Below are 23938 nucleotides of genomic sequence, written 5' to 3'. Positions count from 1 at the left end.
AGAGTCAACATCGAATCAAGCTTTTACACAGCCTACCAATGTACAAGGTGGATGCTAAACATGATGACTGGTAATGTATTAAAAAGAAGTTATATGGGTCGGGCAGCACTAGCCGTCGAACGTGCATGTACTATAATTGAGTGTCAAACTCAAAAGCTTCAAAAGGTTCAGTACATTTCCATGCATCAGCTCCATAACCCCCATATTGTAGTTCATGGTCAGTACCCTAATCCCTGGAGCACTGCGGTGCCCCTGTTTTGCACTGTTTGGTATAAAATATGAGTACTTATCACATCAGCACCAGCTATCTTCCACAGTGTTATTTTAATGTGTTTTTCCATACCTGGAGGGCAATTATGATAAAATATGAAAATCAACTGGAAGACACAGCAGACAGATAATCGACAGTAAACATATCCCTTTTTATTTCTGTCAAACTAATGCTATTGGTGTATGGTAATGCAGTGTAGACCTTTCAAATCAATCCGGAGTCACGCACATGCAACTTTAATGTGACTTTGAGAAAAATAAATGCGGACATAATTTTCACCGTGATAAATCACCTGCCTCAAGTTTTCAGTCTCTCGCAGGTTCATTTTCTACACTGAGCGGTAATGACTGAAACCAGTGTCTGTGTGGAAAGCAGGAGTACACAAACAAATCTAAAAGACAACAGCATGCTTTGAAAAATGCTCTGCAGTAATGTGTTTTTTATTAAATGCCATGACACATGCAAAAAGTGCTGTTTTTTGGTCCATTTAAAGGCTGAAATAGAGAGAATGAGAGCACTGTTTTTCTAACGTTATACGTCTATGTGTTTCTCATCCACAGAAAGCATCAGGAAGATTATCGATAAATCATCTATCAAGTTTGTTCATGGGATTAAGCTCGACACCAAAAATGGCAAAACAGAGGACAGGATACTGGTGAGTCGCTGTTTCTTTGGGTGTGTTCACCGAGGGCTGGGCTGTTTTTAATGGGCCTCTGTGTTACACTAACACCAGGTTGCTGATGTAGAAGAGCGTCCGAATCCTGCAACATAAGCAGTCTGATGAGTGCACCATGTATGTACAGTATCTTTGATGTTAACTCCCACTGCAGTGTTAATGGATCTCTGCTACAGTGTTGACGTCCATGACAGCAGAGGCAGAGGCTCTCCATGATTCAACAGTGATAGTGAACGTCATTCACTGACGGCGTTCTGACTGCCGCTGCTCTTCTGTGGCTGCTGTTGGCAGCTTGGCAGGATGAATATTGGATAGACAGTATCTGAGGGAGCGGCTGTGGATTCCTCTGGGTCTGCTCTGGAGGCAGTGGGGGGCTGAGCAGCTCACAGCCTTTGATTCTGGGGTGCTTTCATCAGAGAATATGGGACAGACAGAGATGTGAAATCTCTATTTGAGCGAGTGAAGCAGGATAAAATCTGGGGCAATCAGCTCTTACATTATGGACCAGACTGGACTCGGGAAGAATTCCTGTTTTTGCAGAATGTAGTGGACGTATATGTGCATGGAAACACACACACACACACACACACACACACACACACACACACACACACACACACAGTGGTAACATATATACACAATAAAGCACAGAGCAGGGTTTATTGATTGAGTGCTCCTTTAAGTGCAGCAGCTAAACCATGTCGGTATAAGCAAGATCTTACACAATCCCCAGTGAAGTCAGTGTGGTTTTTACACAGTTTATAAGACTGTTGCCCTCAACTGAGCAGCGCTTCCACTCAGTGAACGCTTTAATGATTTGTCATGTGGCGAGCATGGTTTGGAGAGTTTCTGCATGTACGGCCTTTGATATCCAGACACTTTGATATCTTTATCTGTCAGAAACATCTTTCCAATAATCTCTTTCCAATCCATGTCTCATTTACTGCTTCCTCTTAAAAGCCGAACTGGAAAGAGTTCCCGCTCCTGCTGGGCGCGCACAGAAGACGGAAAAATAGATTGGAGTTTGATCAAACGCACTGGGCTAGCTTTTTGGGGGGAGCCTAAACATGTTAAGGTTTTGAATCGAAGCTTCTTTAAGGTTGCGATCTGTCACTGCAGGTTACTTGAATTATCTTGATTTCTCACAGAGGCCTCACCTGAAGTGTCAAACAAGGGAAGATTAGAATATCTGTCCTGTAGCAGCCCTCCTGCATAATTACACGCCACAATGAGCATGATGTGTGTGTGTGTGTGTGTGTGTGTGTGTGTGTGTGTGTGTGTGTGTGGTCTCCCTTTGATGTGAATACTTGGGTAAGTCTCTTTCTCTCCTGCTGCATCAGCATCATTTACTCCTGTTTACTTGTGTGCTCTCTCTTAACTACCACCCGTAACCCCGACTCATCACTGTAATGTGATACAATCTGGTCTTCTTAATCAACTCATTCAGACAGTCTTTGAAGTGAAACGCAGATCCTCCTATCTCTCTCCCACCCTCCATCTCACATGCACATTTTGAGTGACTACATCTCCGACACCTCACTTGCTGCGTGGGTGTAAGAGGCTGTCAGTGTGTGGTTCTGACAGGCCTGTGTCAAGCTCCTCTTTTCCAAAAAAAAAAACAAAAAAACACAAACAGCAAAGCGGGAGAGCTGTAATTTAATTACTGTGTTTCATTGGGGAGAGGCACATGGAGGGGGGAAGCTTTGTCCTGAGGGAGTGTTTTAGCGGGGCCGTCATAGAGAATGGAGTAAATGATTGGGAGCGACGGAGCAGAAGAGGAGAAGAAAAAGAGCAGAGGGCAGTACTCAGGGGCTGGTGGAGAGCAGCAAAATGCCAAAGAATCATTGCTCTTTGTTTGTCTTGATGGAGAGAGACACTGACTTTTTTAGGGTGTGCTTGCAAAACAAAAAAACAAAAAAAAAAAAAAAAACAACAGCTGCATGACACAAATCTTACCATGCCAAGAATAAGTGGGTACAGGCACAGAAATGCTGCTTGTTGGGATGGAGATGCACAAATAAGCTCTCTGTTTGCTTTCAGATTGCCAGTCACGTCCAAACTCTCATCAACTTTGCATTGCACTAAAAATTATCCCACGCACTTCAGACTGCAGACGGCAAATTAGCGGAGGTAGTGTAGCAAAAATGCTAATTTGGCACCCTGACCCAACATGACAGGCATTTCAGGCTCTGGAACAAATCCCATGACTTAAAATGTGGAGGCAAACATCATGATTTACTACTGAAAATGGGCGGCTCTGTACTTTCAAGGTCCAGTGTGTAGGATTCAGGTTGTTATACTGGCAGAAATGGAATGTAATGTTATCTTTAGTTTATAATCCCCTGAAAATAAGAGGCGTTGTGTTTTAGTCACCTTAATGAGCCGTTTATATCTGCAAAGGGAGCGGGTCCTCGTCCAAACAGTCCATCATATTATACTGCCATGTTCCTACAGTAGCCTAGAACGGACAAACCAAACACTGGCTCTAGATGGGGCCATTTTTGTATTGGCCACTAACGTTAGTAGCCCCTCCCTGACAAACAGCATTGGAAAAACTTCTTTTCCAGTGTTTTTACTCATTTAAATTACAGTATCCATTTGTTTTGGAGAAGAAGAGACTTCTGCAGATAGTTCAGCTCCCAGTAAAAACCTTCTGAATGTCTGTTTCTTGAGTTATCAGAGAAGAAAGGTGAGTGCACATTAGTCTGTGATGAGCCAAACAGCATCAGAGAAAAACTCATTTTTACATGAAACTGCTGTATTCTGTGTTTTTACCAGAGTAATACACCATGTCCATTTGTTTTGGAGAAGCAGAGACCTCTGTGAATATTTCGGCTCCCAGTAAAACCCTCCTGAACGTGTGGATCTTAAATTATCAAATAAAAAAGGTGAACACACATTAGCAGGTGCTGGGCTAGCGGCCTATTTTCAACGAGCAGAACAGTGTCGCAGAAAACACTGATTTGTAACGTGAAACTGCTTTAGTGTTTTTACCGGATTTAACTGACCAGTCTGTTTGTTTTTGAGAGAAAGAGACCTCTGCGATAATTTGTCTACTGATAAAAACCTCCTAAGCAATGAACAATGAAGAAACCCTAACCAGTAGCTTGAGCTTGCTCCACCGGAAGACCTTGAGCTCGTTACAATCGGCAATCCTCACCTCTAGGTGCGACTACATTCTGCACACTGCTCCTTTAGATTCTGATATTAAAGATCTGGGCTGAATGGCCAGGAATTATTGCCTGTTAAGTCCGGAGCCCCTGCATGTCTCAAATTTAATATATGAGCCACTTTCATGTTTGCCCACAGCAGACGTAATGTAATGCTAATGAAATTACATCTCGTATTTGCGAGAATGTGATTAAAGTGTCGCAACATGCCATCATCTCTCAGCGTGTATGTCAATCTATTAATGTTAGACAACGTGTCTCAGACATGAGAGCTTTTAGCCGGATCAATGCATGAATATGGAAAGGACTCCTCATTTTCCTCTCATCATTGCCATGGAAACTCCTGGGACTATTTTCTCCACACGGGGAGTATGACTGTGCAGTTAACTTTTCCGTAATCCGTAAGTCAGTTTACTGTATTCTCCTTTTTCCAGGTCCTAACAACATGGCGTCTGTATTTTCTGGCTCCAAAGATTCCGGCTAAGGTACTTCTTCCTGCTCTGTGTCTCCAGTCACTGCACAGCATGAAGCTTTCTCTGTCACAACGTCAGCTGACATCTTTACTTTGTATCTGTAACAACAGGTAGAATCTACATTCAACTTCTTGGAGATTCGAGCTTTGAATTCCCACCCTGAGCACCAGGTGAATTTTAACATTAATGCTGAACTCTGTGTGCACTCAGCTCCACTGTTGCAGCTAATTGTTTGTCTGCACTGTTGTATAATGGAGTGGTTACATCACCTTGTCCTTCAAAGAATGAAAAAAAGCATTTAAAGCATTTGTCAAAACAGCTACAGCGACAGTTAATGCTCTCTGAATAATTTTTTGTCTTCTGTTGTTGACGGTGATGGAAACTGCTAAGGGACTGTGTGAAAATTAGTAGGGGTTGGTGAAGTGGTCAGAAATAGGAGATTTTTAATTTTATTAAATTTCTTGGGGAGAGCATGGAAAGGTTTTGTTCCTTTCAACATTTTTAAGGTTGAAAGGAACAAACTCACGGCTATATTTTGGGATTTTGAGTGGAGTGAGTTTTGTACTTTTTTAAGGGCTCGTCAAAATATCAATATTATATTGATATCATGACATGAGACTAGATATCATCTCAGATTTTGGATATCATAATATCGCACAAGTTGTCTTTTCCTGGTTTTAAAGGCTGCATTACAGTAAAGTGATGTGATTTTCTGAACTTACCAGATTGTTCTCGCTGTTGTATTATTTGCCTCTACCCACTTAGTCATTCTAATTCCCAATGATTATTTATCAGAACGTCTGATTGTGTAAATATTTTATGAAAGCATCCCTACAATATCGTTGCAATATTGATGTTGATGTATTTAGTGAAAAATATTGTGGTATTTTGGGCGCCCACTAGCTCACCTGGTAGAGCCTCACCTCACTCAAAGGCTGCATCTTTGCCGCAGCAGCCACAGGCTTAATTCCCACATCCCACAGCCCTTTGCTGCATGTCATTCCCACTCTCTCTCCCCATTTCATGCTATATCTGTCCTAGCAAAAAAAAGCCCCAAAAATATCTTTTAAAATATTGTGGTATCTGATTTTCTCCATATTGCAGCCCTACATCAAAATATTAGTAATGCTGGGAAGGAAGATTTTTTAAAGTGAGATAAAAGATTCAACCCCCTCCCCACTCCAATAATTTCCATACTGTCCCTTATGGCTACATTTTCTGTGCAGGTTATCATCGACACTGACAAGTCCAGCTACTCCCTGAGGTTTGAGTCACGTGAAAACCTCAATCATGTGGTCAGCCATATTAATTTCGCTCTGTCTCGAATATTCAACAACTCCATTTTTGCGTAAGTGTCAAAGATAAAAACATCTAAATGAATCACATATCTGTGCAGTGCTAGATAATCACAAAGCTTTAAAAAAACGACCTTTATTTATACAATTAAAGCTAAGATAAATGATTCCATATCTTTGTTTCTTTCATCTCTGCAGCCCTTCCATCTGTCATTCAGACAGTGACCTTTCTGAGGGCAGCAGGAAGTATTCACCCAGCTCAGAGACTTCAGTGGAAACCCAGAGGGCCTGTGGTAAAAGAGACATTATCATCAAACATGGGAATTTGCACACATGCATACACGTGCAGTCACACACACATATACACACACACACACAGACGGGGGCACAGCCACACCACTTGGCAGCCTCGAGAGGAAGTTGGCTCACACACTTCCCAAATGGTCCCCCAGATGTTCTTTTTAAAGTGCTCTGTCACACAAATAAAAGATTGATAATTTGGACAAATGTTTCTGTGTGCATTTCCCTCCCTTTTCTCTCCTGTTATCGCTGAAGGAAGCAGCTGTTCACATCATCTCAGATTCATTTTTTTCTCTCTCTCTGTTCTTTCCTCCCGCCTGCCTCTCTCAGGAGGCTTCTCAGAGACATACGCCGCTCTGTGCGACTATAATGGCATCAGCTGCAAGGAGGAAGTGCAGTGGGTAAGAGCTGTGGGACTGTGCCTGTGTCGCTGTGAGTGCTTTTGAGTGTTACGTACAGCACTGTGCACAAAATGAGGGGGTCATATGCTGCTGAAAACAGGCTCATGGGTAATGTTGCTCTTAGGACGTGGACACCATCTATCACTCCCAGGACAACCGAGAGTTTAATCTGCTGGACTTCAGCCACCTGGAGAGCAGGTGAGGGACGGAGAGCGGTCAAACACTGTTACCTCCAAAATATAAAACCTCACTCACCTCAGTTTCATCTTTTCCAGGGATCTGGCGGTGATTGTCGCGTCGATGGCATACAACACCTGGTTCACTAAACTGTACTGCAAAGACCTGCGGATAGTAAGTACTATGTTTGCTGTGCTTATATTGGGAGGTTAAAAGAGGCTTTAAAGGGACCGTTCACCCCAAAATGAAAGTACATATTTTTTCTCTCACCTGTGATGCTAGTCATCAATCTAGGGCTAGTTTTTTGAGTGTTGGAGATATCAGCTGTAGGGATGTCTGCTTCTCGCCAATACAATCTAACTAGATGGCACTCGGCTCGTGGTGCTCAAAGAGACAAAAAAAAAACACATTTGAAAAACTCAACAGCAATGTCTCTTTCCAGAAATCATGACCCAATTACTCAACATAATCCGCAGACCTTGCTGTGTGTGGTTTCATGTGGGAACTGTTTTCTTTCTACTGATCTACACCCGCCAACAGTCACTGTGCAGAAGGAAGCGTGCATCTACTACCTACAAGCTGAGTTACATCTAGCTCCATTATATGTGAGAGACAGGCAGACATCTCTACGGCCGATATCTCCAACACTCGGCAACTCATACCAAAACAATCTAGATCTATTTCAGGGTGAAGTGTCCCTTTAGGTGCCTCACAGCCCTCCTGTGTGGAGTTTGCATGTTGTCGCCGTGTCCAAAGACATGCAGGTTAACTGGTAACTTAGATAGCTGTAGGTGTGAATGCGAGCTTGAATGGTTGTTTGTCTCTATGTGTCCAGAGTGTACTCCACCTCTCACCCTATGTCGGAAAATAGATGGAGTCTTTTCAGCAAAAACAAGTGAAATGTTTAGTGTTGATGTTTCCTTTTTCCTCCAGGGGTCAGAGGTCACTGAGCAGGTCCTGCACACAGTCAGCAAATCCTCCAGCCTGGAGGAGATCACTCTGGAGAACGCTGGATTAAAATCGTGAGTTCGTTCCCTCTGGTACCTTTTGCTTCTTATCCATTCGATCCCACACAAGTATTAACAGTTGTATGATGTCTTCTTTGGCTCTGAAGGACACTTTCTTGAGTCTGGAAAAGAGTTTGCATGATGTCATCTGGCTTGTCTCAGATTGGGTTTGAGACTTTGAATTTTAAACAAAGCCTGTGTTACAAACGGGGCGTGTCTCAAAGATGTGGGCATTTATCAGTCTGGAGGGTCTGATAAACGCTGCTGAGGGGCATTGTCCTCCTGAGACCCAACTTTTGTTTGGTATGCATTTATAATTTCTCGTAGCTATTTGGGATCAGTAGGACGTGATAAGTACAAAAAAACTGTCAACGATAATAAAGTCCCAGTGTCCTCAAACGAGTACCTCCTAATAGATAGTGTCTTACTTTGTTACTGTTGCTAAAATTGGTCAAACTTGTTGCCATATCAAATTACAAACATTATTAATCATAGCTAAACAAGTTTCAACCATAAAATGTGATCAGGTTTTTTTGACCTTGTCCACTTTTGTGTGGGGATCTGCCACAGACTAACTTGGCAGAGATGGCCGCCATATTTGTTTTTACATAGATTAATGTATTGTGCTCTTACTACCACTAGATGGCACTAAAAATTGTCCACGAACGAGGACAACAGGTCTGAGTTAAGCAGAATGAAGTATAAGGTCAAGTAAACCCAAAATGTGATGTCCTCATATGGGGACACAGGGTCTCAGGGGGTTATGGGAAGTGTAGGATCCTGTGTTTTTAGACCAAACGTCGTGAAATCTCGGCTTCTGCTGCACAGGTTTGATCTTTTTTTCTATAACCTATCTCAATCAATTAAAGGTCACTGCTAAATCGCTACAATACCTCTTTATAAATGCTTGTCTGCACTTAAAGAATATGTTTGTCTGTAATTAACTAAGGACCTATTTTACAGAGACTTTCCGCAGAAGATGTCAGCTGCTCTTTCAGAGAACCCTGCTTCTGTCATCCACTCGCTCAACTTGGCCCACAACTCACTGGACAACCAGGGTACAACAAACAACTTTGATTTCCTGATTTAATGTGATGGTAAAGAGAAGCACTATTATAGCTACACTTCTAAACCTCCTGTTTGAACGTTGCAGGTGTGTCCAACTTAATCCAGCAGGTGTGTCGCCTCAGCAAGGGACTGCGTCTCCTCAACCTCTCCAAGACCTCACTCACCTCCAAAGGTCTGTGCCTGTCTCTCTGTATTTCCTGTCCCTCGCTAATCCAGTTGAGCAATGTCAAAGTGTGACCACCATTTGCAGGACTTCCTACTACCTCACCAACATCAGGTGGATATTGGTTTAGTAAGACTCACAAAAGTCTTTGTAAAGCTTCAGCTGACTGATCTTGGGTTAGATTATTATTTAGGGAGTATAAACCCTCCAAAGCCCCAGATGATTCTCCCCGCTGAAGAGCTTTGTTTCATGATTTGCCCCTGCTACGACTCCATATTGACTTTTGATGTCTTGTGCTGCCCCGCAGGCAGCGTGCCTCCTGTTACCGTCTCATCTTACCGTGTACCCAGCGGAGAATTTAAATATTACATTGAAGCAGGCAGATACTATGCGCTGCTTCCCATTACATTCACTGATACCTGCTGCTGCAGATGTGTATGAATAATGTAAGGACTCAAAATGTTTTAGGAGTGTTCTCTCTTTCTTTTAATATTCTACAACAACCCCCTTTCTCTTCCTCCTCCTCCTCCTCCTCCTCCCGTCTCTTTTTCCTTTTATCCATCTCTCTCCCTCTCAGGAGTGGTGTCTCTCTCTCAGGCTCTGTGCTCCAGCGATGAGTACTCCAACTCTCTCCTGCACCTGGACCTGAGCAAGAACCCCGGGGTCCTCTCAGGGGAGGATGCCTCGGTCAGAAAGCACAACCCATCTGGAAACAAAAACACACACTGCTCCATTTATATGCCACTTTCCCAGCTTAATATGACGTCTCTCTCTTTCTTTTTCCAGAACTTGTATCTGTTCTTGTCTCAGCCCAACTGCCTGGTCCATTTGGATCTGTCAGGCACAGATTGCTCTGTGGACTCTGTAAGTATTTAATGGCCGCGCGCGATCGAATGTTTATGCACAACATTAAAAAGAAATGCATTGCTCTCTGCTCAATGCTCAGCCCAGATTAACTGTCTCCACCCTGTCTCATGCAGCTATTTGGGGCTCTTCTGAGGGGGTGTTGCGCTGATCTTGCCTTCCTCAATCTTTCCAAAAACTCCTTCTCCCACAGGTTAGTCACCTCTTTAAGATTACCTGAACAATAAAGGCAGCTGCAAATCCAAATCTGGGAATATATCATCCTTATTTCGCCGTTAAATGCCTCATCTCTCCTCTCTCGTCCTCCCTCTTTCTTTTTTTTTGGCATTATCTTCAATTCTTGCCTAATGGGAAATCAGAAATGAGCTTTGTGGGAATCACTGCTACATTGTGCTTCCTCTCTGTGGGTGTGTCTACTGCCGTTTAAAACCAGAACTCCCGGCGCTGTCTGCATAGATAAGACTCATGAATATTTAAGCAGAAGCTATCTATCATTTGACCCCACTCACTCCCCCCTCTTAACACCAAAGCAATATTCACTCTGTTTCTCATTCTGTGTCAGTACTCGGCGCTCAGCACTGCACTCATATTTACCCAGCATGTCAACAATGTCACTTCATCTCCTCTGTGTGGCCGGTATCATCCCATCCCACTCTCTCCATCATCCGCTCACTTCTACCTCTGCTCTCTTTCATCTTGTCTTTTCTTTATGCAACAGGAAAGTGAAGGACACGCTGCCGCTGTTCCGGCAATTCTTCAGCTCGGCCTTCAGCCTCACTTATGTCAGCCTGGCCTCTATGAAGCTGCCCCCTGATGTTCTGAGGTGCTTGTCGGCTCTTATTCTCTATCCAAATCTGCACCCTTTTATCCAAACTCCTTTACAATGAATAGATGTCCTCAGCTTCCCCTCCTTGTCTTTTCTCTGTCACTATCCTTCCTGTCTCCACAGGGCTCTCCTAACAGGGTTAACCTCCAATCCTCATATCAACGACCTTCATCTGGACATCAGTGGCTGTGAGGTAAGAGTTCATCTCTACATCTGCAGTGCATTCGAAGTTAAAGGGATAGTTCAGTGTTTTCTCCTTATACAGAGTGGGGGACATGCAGTCTAAATCTTAAGCTCATCCTGTCGGCTCAGATAAGGCTCAGTAAGATCGTGAGCTTGTGACATAATGTTCAGAGATGTGGCTCATTGTGAACCTGTGGAAGCAAATGCTTGAGAAATGTAAGTTTGTGAATGTGTGGTCGTTAAAAACGTTTATATCTGAATGAAACTGTGAGGTTACACAAAGACTGCTGCTTTTGGGAACATGTGAGACTCACAGCAGAACACTATGTCTGAAACACAAAGTTCCCACGCTGTCAGTGACACTGAAGTCTCACATAAACAGACACAATGAAGTCACAAGTACAACTGTTGGCCCTGATTTTACAGCTGAAGTCGAGGCCAAAAAACCTCACAGTTCATATCATCTGTGCAGTTTAAGATTTCTCAATGGCTGCATTCAGAATTTTGAATTTGCAGAGTTTTTTCACAGATTTACAAAGTGTGATTTACAACTAAAGCCCTGAGTTTCATTTTTATTTTGTTGTTATTTTTTTGTTTTCAGTGCAGTCTTATTTCAATTTAGTTTTTATTAATTTCAGATTTAGGAATTTCAGAATAAGTATAACAATACAAACACAGCACTTTGTAAAGGCAGTTGAATCGCAGTAATGTAAACCTCTCAGTGTCTATAAACATTTGCACAAATGTCTTCTCATGCTTGTTGTGTTGACACATTTAACCAATTTGACAAAGACTAAAACTGAAGACATTTTCTGTATATTTTTTATTTTATTTCAGTTTGTTTTGTTAGTACACAATATCATTTCAGTTAGTTTTCTTTTTCTAAAGTCTAGTTTTTATTTTATTTCAGTTAACAAAAATGTTTTTTTCACACCTAATTTTAGTTTTTATTTTGCTTTTTATTTTGTTATTATTATTATTAATATTATTATTATTTCCTTTATTTTAACTTGGAAATACATTGAGGTAGAGACCTCATTTACAATGTAGCCGAGTAAAATAATAATAATAATAAAAAAAAAAGCCAAAGTGAAACTCACATAAAAGTGACAACAAGAAGTAGTAGAAGTAAAAACAATAAAAAACACAAGTAACTATAGTTAAATAAATTATAATATAATATAATAATAACCTTGCCACCATTTTGAACCCATATTATCTGAACTGACTGTAAAGGTTTTCCATAGTTTTACCTCAGTGCAAAAATATGGAAGAAAAATCACTGTATTAAAAATGTAAGGGATTATTATCAGCTACATTTATTTAAAGTTAAAATCCTGACCATGCAGCAGAATGGCCCCTGTGGTATTCTACATAATAACAGATTATCCTTTGAAGTGTTAATGTGTAAGCAGTATTTTAATGTTGCGGCTAGGTGAGGTGGAGTTTTCAGTTACTTCATATACACTAAAATAAAATAAAAAAACAATTTCCATCTGTAAACCAAATAGTAGCTGTAGTTCTCAAATGAACATAGTGGAGTAAAAGCACAGGTATTGTGGCTTAAAATTAAGTTATTTCCCAGAGCACACAAAGTAGAGGGAAATATCTAAAAGCCTTTACTGTAGGGATGGGAATCACTAAAAGACCCAAGATACGATATTATCACGATATGATATTATTGCGATATTGCAATATGCTGAGTATTGTGATACAATATATTTTATATATATTCCTCAACTTTATGCCTCACTTCTCTGTAGAGCTTGGTACGGCTGGGTCGGTGAAAAAACGTCAGGACGGAGTCATATACTGACTGAATATGTAACAAAAGCTTTCACTTTCAACAACGCTAGCTTAGCTTGGCTTTCAGCAGCTAATGTTATCCCTGGATAGTGCAGTGTGACGTGAGCCCGCACGTTCGTAGTATTCCCAGAGTATTTTCTTCTCATACGTTCTCTGAACCCATCGGCTGTATTCGGCGTCTGACTTCTGGCAGACGGCGAATACAGCCTCTGGAGACAGACCCCCGATTTTTTGGCATTCCGGTTTGAGGAGGCCAATTTCCGTTTCCGACTTCCATTTATATATAAGTAAATATACTGAACCATTGCGATGGATTCAGAGTTTGCAGTGACGCCAATTATGTTCCGCCTCATTAGTTCACCGCACGGACCGTTTAACCTGGCAACAACTGCAGCTGGCTCAAACGTGATTGGTCAATATCACGCGGACTACAAACAGCCTACAATCGGAAACCAGGGCTCTTCCGCTCTTCTTCCGAAGGCAAGATCTCCGGGGTTTGCCTACAGACTCTACATTCACTGAATGTAGAGTCTGTATATAGAGACTACTTCTCATATGACACTGCTTGCAAATCGCATGTATCATATCCATGTCCCCCTTTCCTTATGTATTAAAAAATGCAAAATAAGTCCAGACATTTGATTTAATTGCTGCCGGTGCATTTCTGATTTCTTTCCCCGGTGCCTCCATCTTAGTTTTGATGAACTTCCTGCCCAATGCTGCAGACTAAGATCTCTGCTCACCAGGAAAAAAAATACTCAGCGCCATCTAGTGGACCGAAAAAGCAACTCATTTTATTATTGTAGTACCAAAGGTTATATTAAAATGTGTGTTTGCAAAAATTAATAATGTATATAATAGAAGACTGATACTTGGCGCCTGTATATAGATACAATATCGCCACGCTAAATATTGTGATACTATACTGTATCGATTTTTTTCCCACCCCTATTTTACTGTAGCGGCCAAATAATAAAAGCGCCAACATGTTTGGACCACTGTAAGTCTTCATCAGTAGGTCTCCATATGGCCCGGATAACAGCATGACCTGAACTGAAACTAATGAAACTGAAAATAATGAAAACATGAGGTGAGATTACACAGAAGAAAAAAATTATATGCATCATAAATGGAGGATGGGTACCAGTATATAGGTTTTACCAGGCTGTGAGAAAATCAATGAAGCCTTTAAAGGGAAAAGAGGCAACAGGAAAGTTTCTGTGTTCTGTCTCTCCTCTCACCAAAGGCTTAATGTAGGGATGAGACAGAATACAGAAGCTTAATCAAAGGGAAACTTTTTGAATCCATTGCCTGGATGTGTTTAAGTACCCTGGTCTTAATAAGGAGATAGACTTCATGTGTTTTCTGTAACTTGCCTCTGATCTCTAAAAGTTAAGTTAGGTAGTTAAGGAGAGATGAAGTTAAACATTTTCACTTCGAAGCAGGTCAATTCAGTTAAATCAAACTCCCAGCTGGTTTCTGTTTATGTGCACCATAAACAGCTCTTCAAGATATTTATTTATTTGTTTATTTACTTGTTTAAGCAAAAAAAGCCAACAAATGGAAGATGATGTTTTCCCTACCACTGAGCAGAGCTGCTGCAGATCACAAGCGAGGCAGAGCTCACCGTTCAGCAAACCTTCACACTGCTTGCAGAGACATAAAAAAGGCATTCATAAATCTGCCTCGCTGTGGAGAAATAGAACAATTCCCCAAAGACTAAACCTAAAATGACTGGGATTCATGCCTGTGCATATGTTGGTTTTCCCGTCTCTCTCTCCAGCTCAAGTCTGCAGGAGCTGCTGTAATCCAGGAACTCTTCCCCAGAGTCTCCTCTATCGGCACTCTGGATATCTCCGACAATGGTAGGATGGCACGCTGCAACACATCCCACTGTGACCTTGACTCTTTGTCCTCGGGCAGGAGAGGTTTTAGTGGGCTGTTAATGAATTGAGCCATGTTGAGCTCTGTGTGTGTGTGTGTGTGTGTGTGTTGACAGGTCTCGATGGAGATTTGCTCACTGTACTGCCGGCCCTCTCCAGACACCCCTCCCTCAAACACCTTTATCTGGGCAAGAACTTCAACATCAAAAACAGGTGCTGCTGGTGCTCTATGTCACGCTTTACTGCAGTTATCCATGTGTGTGTATGTGTGTACGTAAGCAAGAGGGCATGTGTACTGCATATGCCAGCTCGAATATACGTGTCTGTGATTTAACTTCCGTTTTCATATGCGGCTGCCGCTCCCCGGGCGGACAGCTCGCTGGCAGCAGGAAATGACTCGCGCCAGCTCACCCAGCCTCGTCTCTGCTTGTCTGCAGGGTTCTGGATGAAGTCCTGCAGAAGCTGGTTCATCTCATACAGGAGGAGGAATGTGTGAGTGATAACACAGGACATTTTCTCACTCTTAAAAACATACTGCAGGATGCAAATTTATCAGTTTGCTGGCACTGGTTTTGCTTCATAATAAATCATCCAAATGGAAATAGATCAGCTGCAAAGACACAGAAAAAAAAATCACATATTCTAGTTCCTAGTTCCATTTTGGAAAGGAAGATAATAATAAATCTGTCAACACAGGGTTCCTGGACACAATATGCACACGGAAACATTCGTTAAGGGTTGCATGCACAGTACAAATGTGCATGTGCTTACACAGGAAAACTGCTCAGACATACATACATCAGCTCCATCAGCCGTTAGTCCAAACAATATGTACTCCTTTCTCTCAGACACATTTCTCTCTGGACTATATGTGCCAAAATTTCTAATATATAATTTTAAATGGTGTTGGACATCCAGTTGTCTCTTCACTGAAGCCACTAATGTGCCCTGGGCGAATCATACATCAGTTTGTCGTCCGCTCTATCATTAGCTCCATCTCGATGGCGATGCCCCCATAGTGCAAGTCTCTCATGTCCAAGGAATTTTATAGATCTAAAAATCAGCTACAAAACTGTCCTGACACTTTCTGGTTCTCTGATCCACCTGCCCGTGACATTGATTAGCCTCTGCTAACACAAATCTCCATGGATGTGTTAATAGAACTGGATACAGTGTTGACAGCGAGGCCCTGTTTGTTCCTAGAAAATATGTTCAGTGGCGCATAAAGCCAAAAAGTTCCTGGGCATAAAATTACCCACATCTTCCGCATCACGGGGCCCATAGAGCAAGCGTACCAGAGACATTCGCCAGCCAAGCGGCTAAGTCGATCGTGTGGCTCTTCTAGACTTTCAAACTATGATCAAACTAAATGGATCAAATTCTGATGCTGTCATTTTGCAGGGGTTGTGATGCTCAAAAAAATGTATCCACAGGTTAACAGACGTCTCCTTCACAATATGGGCCCCTATGTCCAATTGGTTTCTTTTTGTCATATATTTTCTGACAAGTACAAGGAAAACTTAGTTATGTTTTAACCTGGGCCCTAATTTCCCATGTTTTTGTGCCTGGAAAATTGGAACAACAGTTTTTGAAATTGGCCCAGTATTGAGGAAGACTGTGAAACAGGCTGCAGTGTAATCACTGTGAGCAATTGTGCACCATCAATTTACGTCAACTAAAAGTGCTTGTTTTTTCCTCTGACAGGCTCAGATTGCTTTAAGTACCTGACAACATAACAGAAAGGATCCCTGCAGAGAAATGAAACATTTTTCTTCACCTTTAGCTGATACAGTCTGTTTGCTATTGTGTGTAGCCAAGTTTGCTCAAGGAGAAGTCTCATTCTGAAACCTCAAGGACTTTTTCACATTCAGCTCAAAATCAGCTAAATATTCAGCCATGACAGTCACAGTATCTTTAATAACACTAAGCTACACTTTCACATTTTGTCAGTCAGCTTTGGCGAAATTTCAAAGCGAGACGTCTCCTTGAGCAAGACTTGGTCACAATAAGAAACAGACGAAAGGCGAAAGGTACAGAAAAACATTTAATTTCTCTGTAGGATCTTTTCCATAATGTTGCCAGACAATTCTTATAACAGTCTGAGCCTGTTAGTGGAAAAAAAATCACTTTTAATGGAGTGTTTGTTCCCATTAGTCACTTAAGGTGCTTTCAGTCGAACTCAATTTATTTTGCCCCCTCAGTGCAGTTCGTTTGGGCACTAGTGTGTGCACCAAAACAACCGGACTGAGACCTTCTTGAAGAGGTGGTCCGGTTACAAATGAACTCTGGTGCGGTTGGTTTGTGGTGAGAAGGTGTTCCGACCTGGATGTGAAGCAACTGCAGTCACATGATAGCCTGAGTGTCAGACTGAAGCTCCCAGAACCTTCAGTCTGACACCGCCTCCATTGAAGGCAATTTACAAGGGGGAGGGAATTTGATGTTTCCCTAACCAATCAGTAGAGATCAACGACTCACCCAGAATCTGACGTCATTAGTATCAATGCCTCGGGGGTGCCGAAAACAAGCGAGCATTGCCCATTTAAAATGTCTCCGTCATCATGCACACCCAGCTGCATCATCGTTAAATCCAGTTTAGCAGCTTCCTTAATTTGGTCCTCCATTAATGCGAGTGGTGGCGAAATACCTCGATAGAATCGTTAATGTGGTCTGTAGGATCTGTAGCGGTCGCCATTGTTGCTATCCTCACCAGTTACCCACCGGCGTACAGCTTGACATCAGCGTGGCGCTGATTGGCTAATCGCCAGACCCGCCCCCACCCCCAGCGTTCATTGGTCCGTCCATTGTTTGGACGAGATAAATCGCAAATTCATGGCAGTATGCCAGACCAGAGATGCAAGCCTACTCAGTTGAGTGGGCGGGGTCTATGGTCTGGAACCAGGCTAGTCGCATGACACATTGTTTGGGTTAAACATGAGCATGTTACAGTCCTGGAGGATTATTAATGTGCACCTCCTCCTGTACTGCCTTAATATGCACATTCAGCACATCCAATGCATCAAAACATTGTTTTCTAGTTGGAGCCGCGCCTCGTTTTCAAACTGTATGCTTTGACTAAAATGAACAATGACAGCAATATAGTCCACGATGAGCAGCGCTAAAATCAACCTGCGTAGTTGTCCCTCCATTGTGACATTAGAAAGTGTCACATTTATCTTGCAAGTGTACTCTTCTTCAACGTTTGCTTTACTTCCTGGATTTTTCCCACATGGAAATTCTGACCAATCAAGAGCAGCTTTCTCACACAAGGCATTTGATCTGGTCCTCTTGTAAATGCTGCCGTGAGAACACCAACCAGCTCTAGGCAACTATACAACTTTGGAACAAAATTAGTCCCTGATTCAGACCAAAGGAGACTAGATCCGAAATCACCCTCAGACACAAAAACATGTAAAAATAGGGTCCAGGTTAAATAATACCGAAGTTTCTCTTTAAAACAAATGTTCAGATAGCCCTTTCTTCATTTGGATATTGTGTTATTCCACCCCCTGTCAGTAGGGGTGCTGCAGCAACCTCAGCATTAACATTCCCGCGCCCACGGGGACACATCATTTTTGCATTATGTTTCACTGCGGAGGTGTCACTGTAACATCAATTATTACTGTCCCTGTCACCCTTGCGAGCGCTGTGTCTATATCGCTACACACACATATTGTAAATAATTCATATGTACAGCATGTAAAGTCATGTTGGCGAGCAGTCATATCACTCTGCAGTAAATCTCACCACTGCACTTTATCCTCACAGCTCCCGAGCCCCTCATCTCTTTCCACCACTCAGTTTTTCTCAGCTTAATTTATACCTAAATATCCCTCCCAACACACACTCAGTTTAACACACATGCCTCTCCCTCCGTTGTTTCCCCTCTGCCTCTCCAGGCCCTGCAGACTCTGTCCCTGACTGACTCGCGCCTGCGCTCACGAGGCACCGTGCTGGTCAACGCCCTGGGCAGCAACACCTGCCTGAGAAAAGTGGACCTGAGCGGGAACAACATGGACGACATCGGAGCCAAGATGCTGAGCAAAGCCCTGCAGATCAACACCACGCTCAGGTGAAGGAAAAGAAATGTAGAGAGAGGATACTTGTGTTTTTGCAGCACAGCTCGAATGCTCTATATGGAGGTTTGCATTCAGTGCATCTCACCACTTTGCCCTGCAGGAGTGTGACATGGGATCGCAACAACACCTCCGCAGCAGGATTTCTAGATGTGGCCCGAGCACTTGAGCAGTAAGAGCATTAAAACATCATCAACGTTTATTTTTTTATGTGCCTGCTAGAATTTCATCAATAAACAAGAGGGTATCTTATATATCTGCTGCAAGAACAGAGCGCTGTAAAAAAAGCGTGATGGATTTACCTTCTATTTAAGAGCTTTTTAAGCATGTTGAAATTTGCTACATGAGCTGAGCAAATTGTTGCTTTCCACTTTGCTATCTTAAATGGTCCAGACTTACCTTTAGGCTGAGGATGACATGGTTGCAAAGATCAAAGTATTACTCACTCGTTGCATGGCATAGCAGGGATATTTTGGGATGAGCTTTGTCCATTGGGGATATTAACCTTAACTAACCCTTGAATCTGTAACCCACTTTACTTTGTCTTTTTAGTCCGGTACTGTCTCCTTCAATAATTCTACCCTTCCTCTGTTCCTTCCTTCCTTCCTCTTCTGCTCTTTCCTCTCTCTCAGCAATTTCACCTTGCAGTACATGCCTCTACCCCTCAGTGACATCAGCCAGGCGTACCGCAGCGCCCCTGAGAGGACAGAGCAGGCACTGACCAAGGTTGGCATCGGAGTGCAGCCACTGATGCAGTCATTGTCAGAAATTTAAACTTAGATTCAATAGATTAAAGTAAATCACGAAGATTTTAGGAAATCTTCGCATGTCGTTTTCCATCTTCAAAACCAAACTTAGCTTCTAGCATTTGCACTGGAACCATTAATTCATCAACATTTTACATTTCGGACACAAAAACTGTATCCATCAGTTGTGTATCTAAAAGACAAAACCATAATATTTGTGATGATCATCATAAAAATCTGACTGCTGAAGGAATCAAACCTGATTCACCAAATTAGGAACTGACCAGTAAAGTCTGACTAGTGCTATTGTAAGTCTGTCATTTTAATCTTACAATGCTTTTGGGGAATGGGGCCAAGGAGGTGTTTTCTTCAAATGTTTTCTACAAGGGCTCATAAAGTTTCCCAAAGCAGCACCTAAAGCAGCTACAGTTGTTTTTGACTCTGTTGTTGTGCACAAAATCTTACAGTTTTTGCCTCTATTCCAAAAAAGACAACTTTCCTACTAAGCTGTTTCCATGGCTAATGAAAATTAATATCCCACTGATATTCCTGTTTAAATGCAGCCATGCACACTCTCATGAACGTGACCCTAACATGTCATTTATTACGTCAAAATATGAGCTGCTTCTTTGCATCAATATTTCATTTTGGTTTAAAGTTTTCCACTGGTGTGAACTCGCTCAACATTATGACCACAGACTCCCTCTTTCATTCCTTCAACCACCTTGTTGAAATGGTGGTGTTACGATATTTGCACATATCCAAAAACCTGTTGATCTCAAAGTCTTTAATAATGTTTAAAGTAGATGTGTTTGTCCTTCCAACCAGAAATGTGGGCTTTTCTTTTTCTCTTTGGAGTGCATCTCTATCCCAGCATTGCAGACTGTTGGCAAGAGCCGACCATAAACAGACCAGAGGCCGTGCGTTGCAAAATGTGGTAAAAACCCAAAGTGCACATTGGGAATGCGCAATATATACGTCCAAAGAATGCTCCTGAGACTTGAATAATACGGCATATCCCACGTCTTAATCGGAAATAGCTTAATTCTGAAAAAGTGCTAATTCTGAATGTCTAAACAGAATTTGCTGACAACATGACCTGGATGAAATTGGAATAATGTTACATTTGGAATAACAGTGGAATATTAATGAGCTTGCAAACATCAACAATTAGACAATATGTTGCATATTTACTCTCTTTAAACTCTGTTTTGGTCTCCACCAACCCCTGACAGAAATACCTGGGGCCGGTTGCACAGAACACAAGTTAAGATTCTCCTTAAAGTCCTAGTTAAAGGGAAATTTCGGTTTATTTCAACCTGTCTCCTATCGTCCTAAATTTGTTTCAAGTGACTAGTGACATAGAAATAATAGTTAGCATGTTAGCCGTTAGCCTAGATACAGCCGGGGCGTCAGACCTGTTAAAACGTAAGTGAACGGGCAACCTTCAAGTGCAAAGTTAGCCCACTAAACAAGCTTTTTTTCCACAAAGACCGCCTCATATCGTTAGGATAAATGTCAGAGAACATATAGAAAACGACATGTAAATGTGTTGTCTTACCTTACCGGTGTGGTGCCATGTTTGTTTACCATTTAGCTCTGCTTTCCAAAGTGCGGCCGAAATCTCGCGAGAACAAGCCGCAACAGCTGGAAGGCAGAACCGGACAGTAGCCTGAAAAGAAAAAAAAAATGGTTGCACAAAACACCCTTAAGTCTTCTCCTTAAGATTTCCTGAAAATGTTCACTGAAGTATTTATGGTTTTCTCCTTGCCTTGGTCTTAGAAGGAATTCCTTGACCACTGTACAGAATGCTTTAGATACACTTTTAATTTTACACTATTTATTGATTTGACTGAATTAATTTTCGTTGCCTCTTCCTACAATGGTTTTCTGTTTTCTGGTATTTTGAGATCAAATTTACTTTGTAGTTTGTGCTTTTGATAATTGTAGTCCTCCAGAAGTATAATGTTTTCCTCCTCTGACAGATTTGGTTTTCTTGTCTTATTTTCTTCCATTTTTTCACTATCTAACTACTGTATGAGCCAACTTTGTGAGAAGATTACGGCATCGCAAACATGAGTCCACACACACAAATAATTTCCATGGAAACTTTTACAGCTGTAAAATCTCTTTAAACACAGTAAATAAGTTCATGTTTTTGAGTTAACTTCACCCCAAGTCAAACTTAAGGAAAAATATGAGGTGTTTTGTGCAACCGGTCCCAGGTTGTTAAGCAGCTAAATGAACCACTGCTTTCACCAGCTAGATGTTAACTGTGTCTGTCTGCAGTGTGGTGCAGAGCAGGTTGTGTACAGTGGATTTTTTTTTTTTTTTTTTTTGGAGTTTTGTCTCTGAGTACAGCAGCCTGCTGTGGCCAGAAACAACACCGAGAGCAGTGACAGTGAAGCGAAACAGTAAAGTTGCAGCTGGACAGTTAAACAATGAGCTGAAACTCCCTATAAAGCAGAGGGGAGCTGCATAGTGTTAAGTGTAAATCTTGGAAACGGCACTATAGAAATGTTTTATACTTCCAATCATTCAGTAGCTTAATGTGCAATAAACAGTCAGAGCTTTCAGCTGGCTGTACTTTATGATTCACGTCACCACATGAAAGTAAGTGTAAGAAAGTAAACTTTGATCATTGAGCTACAGCTGGAGGCAGACGTTACTGTTAGGTACAAACTTCACCTGAAACAACATACACATCATATATTAAGAGAAAAAAAAGGAGATAGGAAAACTGAAAACATCAGGAAAGTAGCACTTCAGCCAGAGGAGATTAATACATCAGGCTTCAGGTAGAGATTCTCTACTTTGATGCTGCTGCAAATAAATACATAAATAAAATAAAACACCTCCCGTCGCCCACATCTTTCTCCATCAAAGCGCTGCAGTCATTACTGCAGTCTGGCTGGTTGCTGGCTCACATGGAGAAGAGGTTGGCACATGTAAATCACTCAGTGGATACACAACATATGGCCAGTTTGGTCCACATCAGAAATTGCTTAATTAAAGGAGCAGTGTGTAAGACTGAGTGACAGCAGATTACAACCAGCTGAAACGTCTCCCAGTTAGAATCCCTTCAGTGTTCAGGAGGTTTTTACTGGGAGTCGAATTATCCACAGAGGTCTCTTCCTCTCCAGAACAAACAGACCAGGCGATTAAAACCTTAAAAACACTGACTAAAGCAGCTTCATGTTACAAATCAATGTTTCTGTGATGATGTTCAACATGTCAGAGTTAAGATCCAGATGTTCAGGAGGTTTTTACTTGGAGCTGAGTTAACTGCAGTGGCTTCTAATTTGCCAAAACTAACACACCTGGTGATTAAGACTGGTAGAAACACTGAATGAAATAGTTTTATGTTTAAAAACAGTGTTTTTTCAATGCTGCTCATCACAGAGGACTGCTAACCTCAGTGGCTGACGCTAAAATGCAAATGACTCCACCTAGAGGCAGCGTTTGGTTTGTTTAGAGCAGGGGTAGGCAACCTGCGGATCAGAAGCCACATGCAGCTCTTTAGCCCCTCTGCAGTGGCTCCCTGTGGCTTTGACAAAAAAATAACATGGAAGTGAATAACTTCCATGTTATTTTTCAACATTTTAATTTTTAGTTATCATTGTGTAGCCCTGAAGCGATTCTTACGTTTTCCAATTGTATAAATGTGTAGCCTATACACTGAATAAAAAAATGTTTTACATCTCATTAACCATGTGCGACATATGTCTATGGCCTGGCGCCTTTTCCTGAAATTTGCTGAATCTCAGTAAATGATGATGGCGAAGCTTGAGTCTCCTTAGTGAGGCTTGCTATTGATTCCAAATCCTACAAAAAAAAAAAAAAAAACACGTCTAAGAGGAAAATAGAGAATTTCATAGTGAGTGGACAGATTTGTTTGTATTCACCACTAATGCTGCAAAGTACCAAATAATATCCAGTACATTATTTTTACTTTCTTTACAGGATCTATTGATTTGTCGATTCTAAAAAATGTGCCTGTGACTGTTGCACATATGGGATCCAGTTTGACCATAACTTCGTAAATGTATTCATTCATATTTGTAGGCAAAGTGAGATGGTATTTTTTTCCATTCTGTACATTTCATTAACTATATCGGACCTTTCTTCTACTGTGGGGGGGTCAGAAAGCAGCCAGTGTCTTCTGACGGCTTTCTTACCAGCAGATATCAAAACACAGAATAAATATTCATTGAAGTGTCTAGGTTGAAAGTCAGCTTTACCTAAATTAAATCAGACAGATTTAAAAAAAAAAACCAAAAACAAACAAAAAAAAAAACAAAGATTCGGCCAAAAATAGCTTTTTGATGTTAAAAGTTGCAGACCCCTGGTTCAGGGCTACTGACGAAACATGGGGATGCAACATGGCAATCACTGTAGACGAGGATCTGCTCCCCATGTAGACATAAACAGCTCATTCTGAGGTCATGAAAAAACCACAACAGATCTTTTTTTCCAAGTGATTATAAACTAAACCTAAATCCTACACACTGAACCTTAAATTTGTTTCTTTGTCTTCTGATTAGAAAATAACTAAC

General features: G+C 41.7%; 1 protein-coding gene across 3 annotated transcripts in view; it reads left to right on the top strand.

The window, feature by feature from the left end:
* Window positions 1-23938, top strand: part of LOC125895247 (capping protein, Arp2/3 and myosin-I linker protein 3-like) — a 53258-nt gene that overhangs the window by 6691 nt on the left and 22629 nt on the right. For 2 of the 3 annotated variants that reach the window (XM_049586914.1, XM_049586913.1), the window contains exons 2-23: window positions 832-926; window positions 4552-4602; window positions 4701-4760; window positions 5817-5938; window positions 6084-6178; window positions 6516-6586; window positions 6711-6784; window positions 6862-6937; window positions 7697-7785; window positions 8734-8828; window positions 8924-9010; window positions 9579-9688; window positions 9788-9865; window positions 9982-10058; window positions 10584-10688; window positions 10815-10884; window positions 14464-14545; window positions 14680-14776; window positions 15001-15055; window positions 18460-18632; window positions 18740-18808; window positions 19269-19362. In XM_049586914.1, the coding sequence (XP_049442871.1) occupies window positions 832-926; window positions 4552-4602; window positions 4701-4760; window positions 5817-5938; window positions 6084-6178; window positions 6516-6586; window positions 6711-6784; window positions 6862-6937; window positions 7697-7785; window positions 8734-8828; window positions 8924-9010; window positions 9579-9688; window positions 9788-9865; window positions 9982-10058; window positions 10584-10688; window positions 10815-10884; window positions 14464-14545; window positions 14680-14776; window positions 15001-15055; window positions 18460-18632; window positions 18740-18808; window positions 19269-19362 (1925 nt within the window). Of the gene's footprint in view, window positions 1-831; window positions 927-4551; window positions 4603-4700; window positions 4761-5816; window positions 5939-6083; window positions 6179-6515; window positions 6618-6710; window positions 6785-6861; window positions 6938-7696; window positions 7786-8733; window positions 8829-8923; window positions 9011-9578; window positions 9689-9787; window positions 9866-9981; window positions 10059-10583; window positions 10689-10814; window positions 10885-14463; window positions 14546-14679; window positions 14777-15000; window positions 15056-18459; window positions 18633-18739; window positions 18809-19268; window positions 19363-23938 lie in introns of those variants that run through there. The other variant, XM_049586915.1, reaches the window with a different exon arrangement.

This window comes from Epinephelus fuscoguttatus, linkage group LG10, assembly GCF_011397635.1.
Source record: "Epinephelus fuscoguttatus linkage group LG10, E.fuscoguttatus.final_Chr_v1".
In the NCBI taxonomy this organism is placed as follows: Eukaryota; Metazoa; Chordata; class Actinopteri; order Perciformes; family Serranidae; genus Epinephelus; species Epinephelus fuscoguttatus.
The sequence above is the reverse complement of the archived record's forward strand: the minus strand, read 5'-3'. Positions and strand labels throughout refer to the sequence as shown.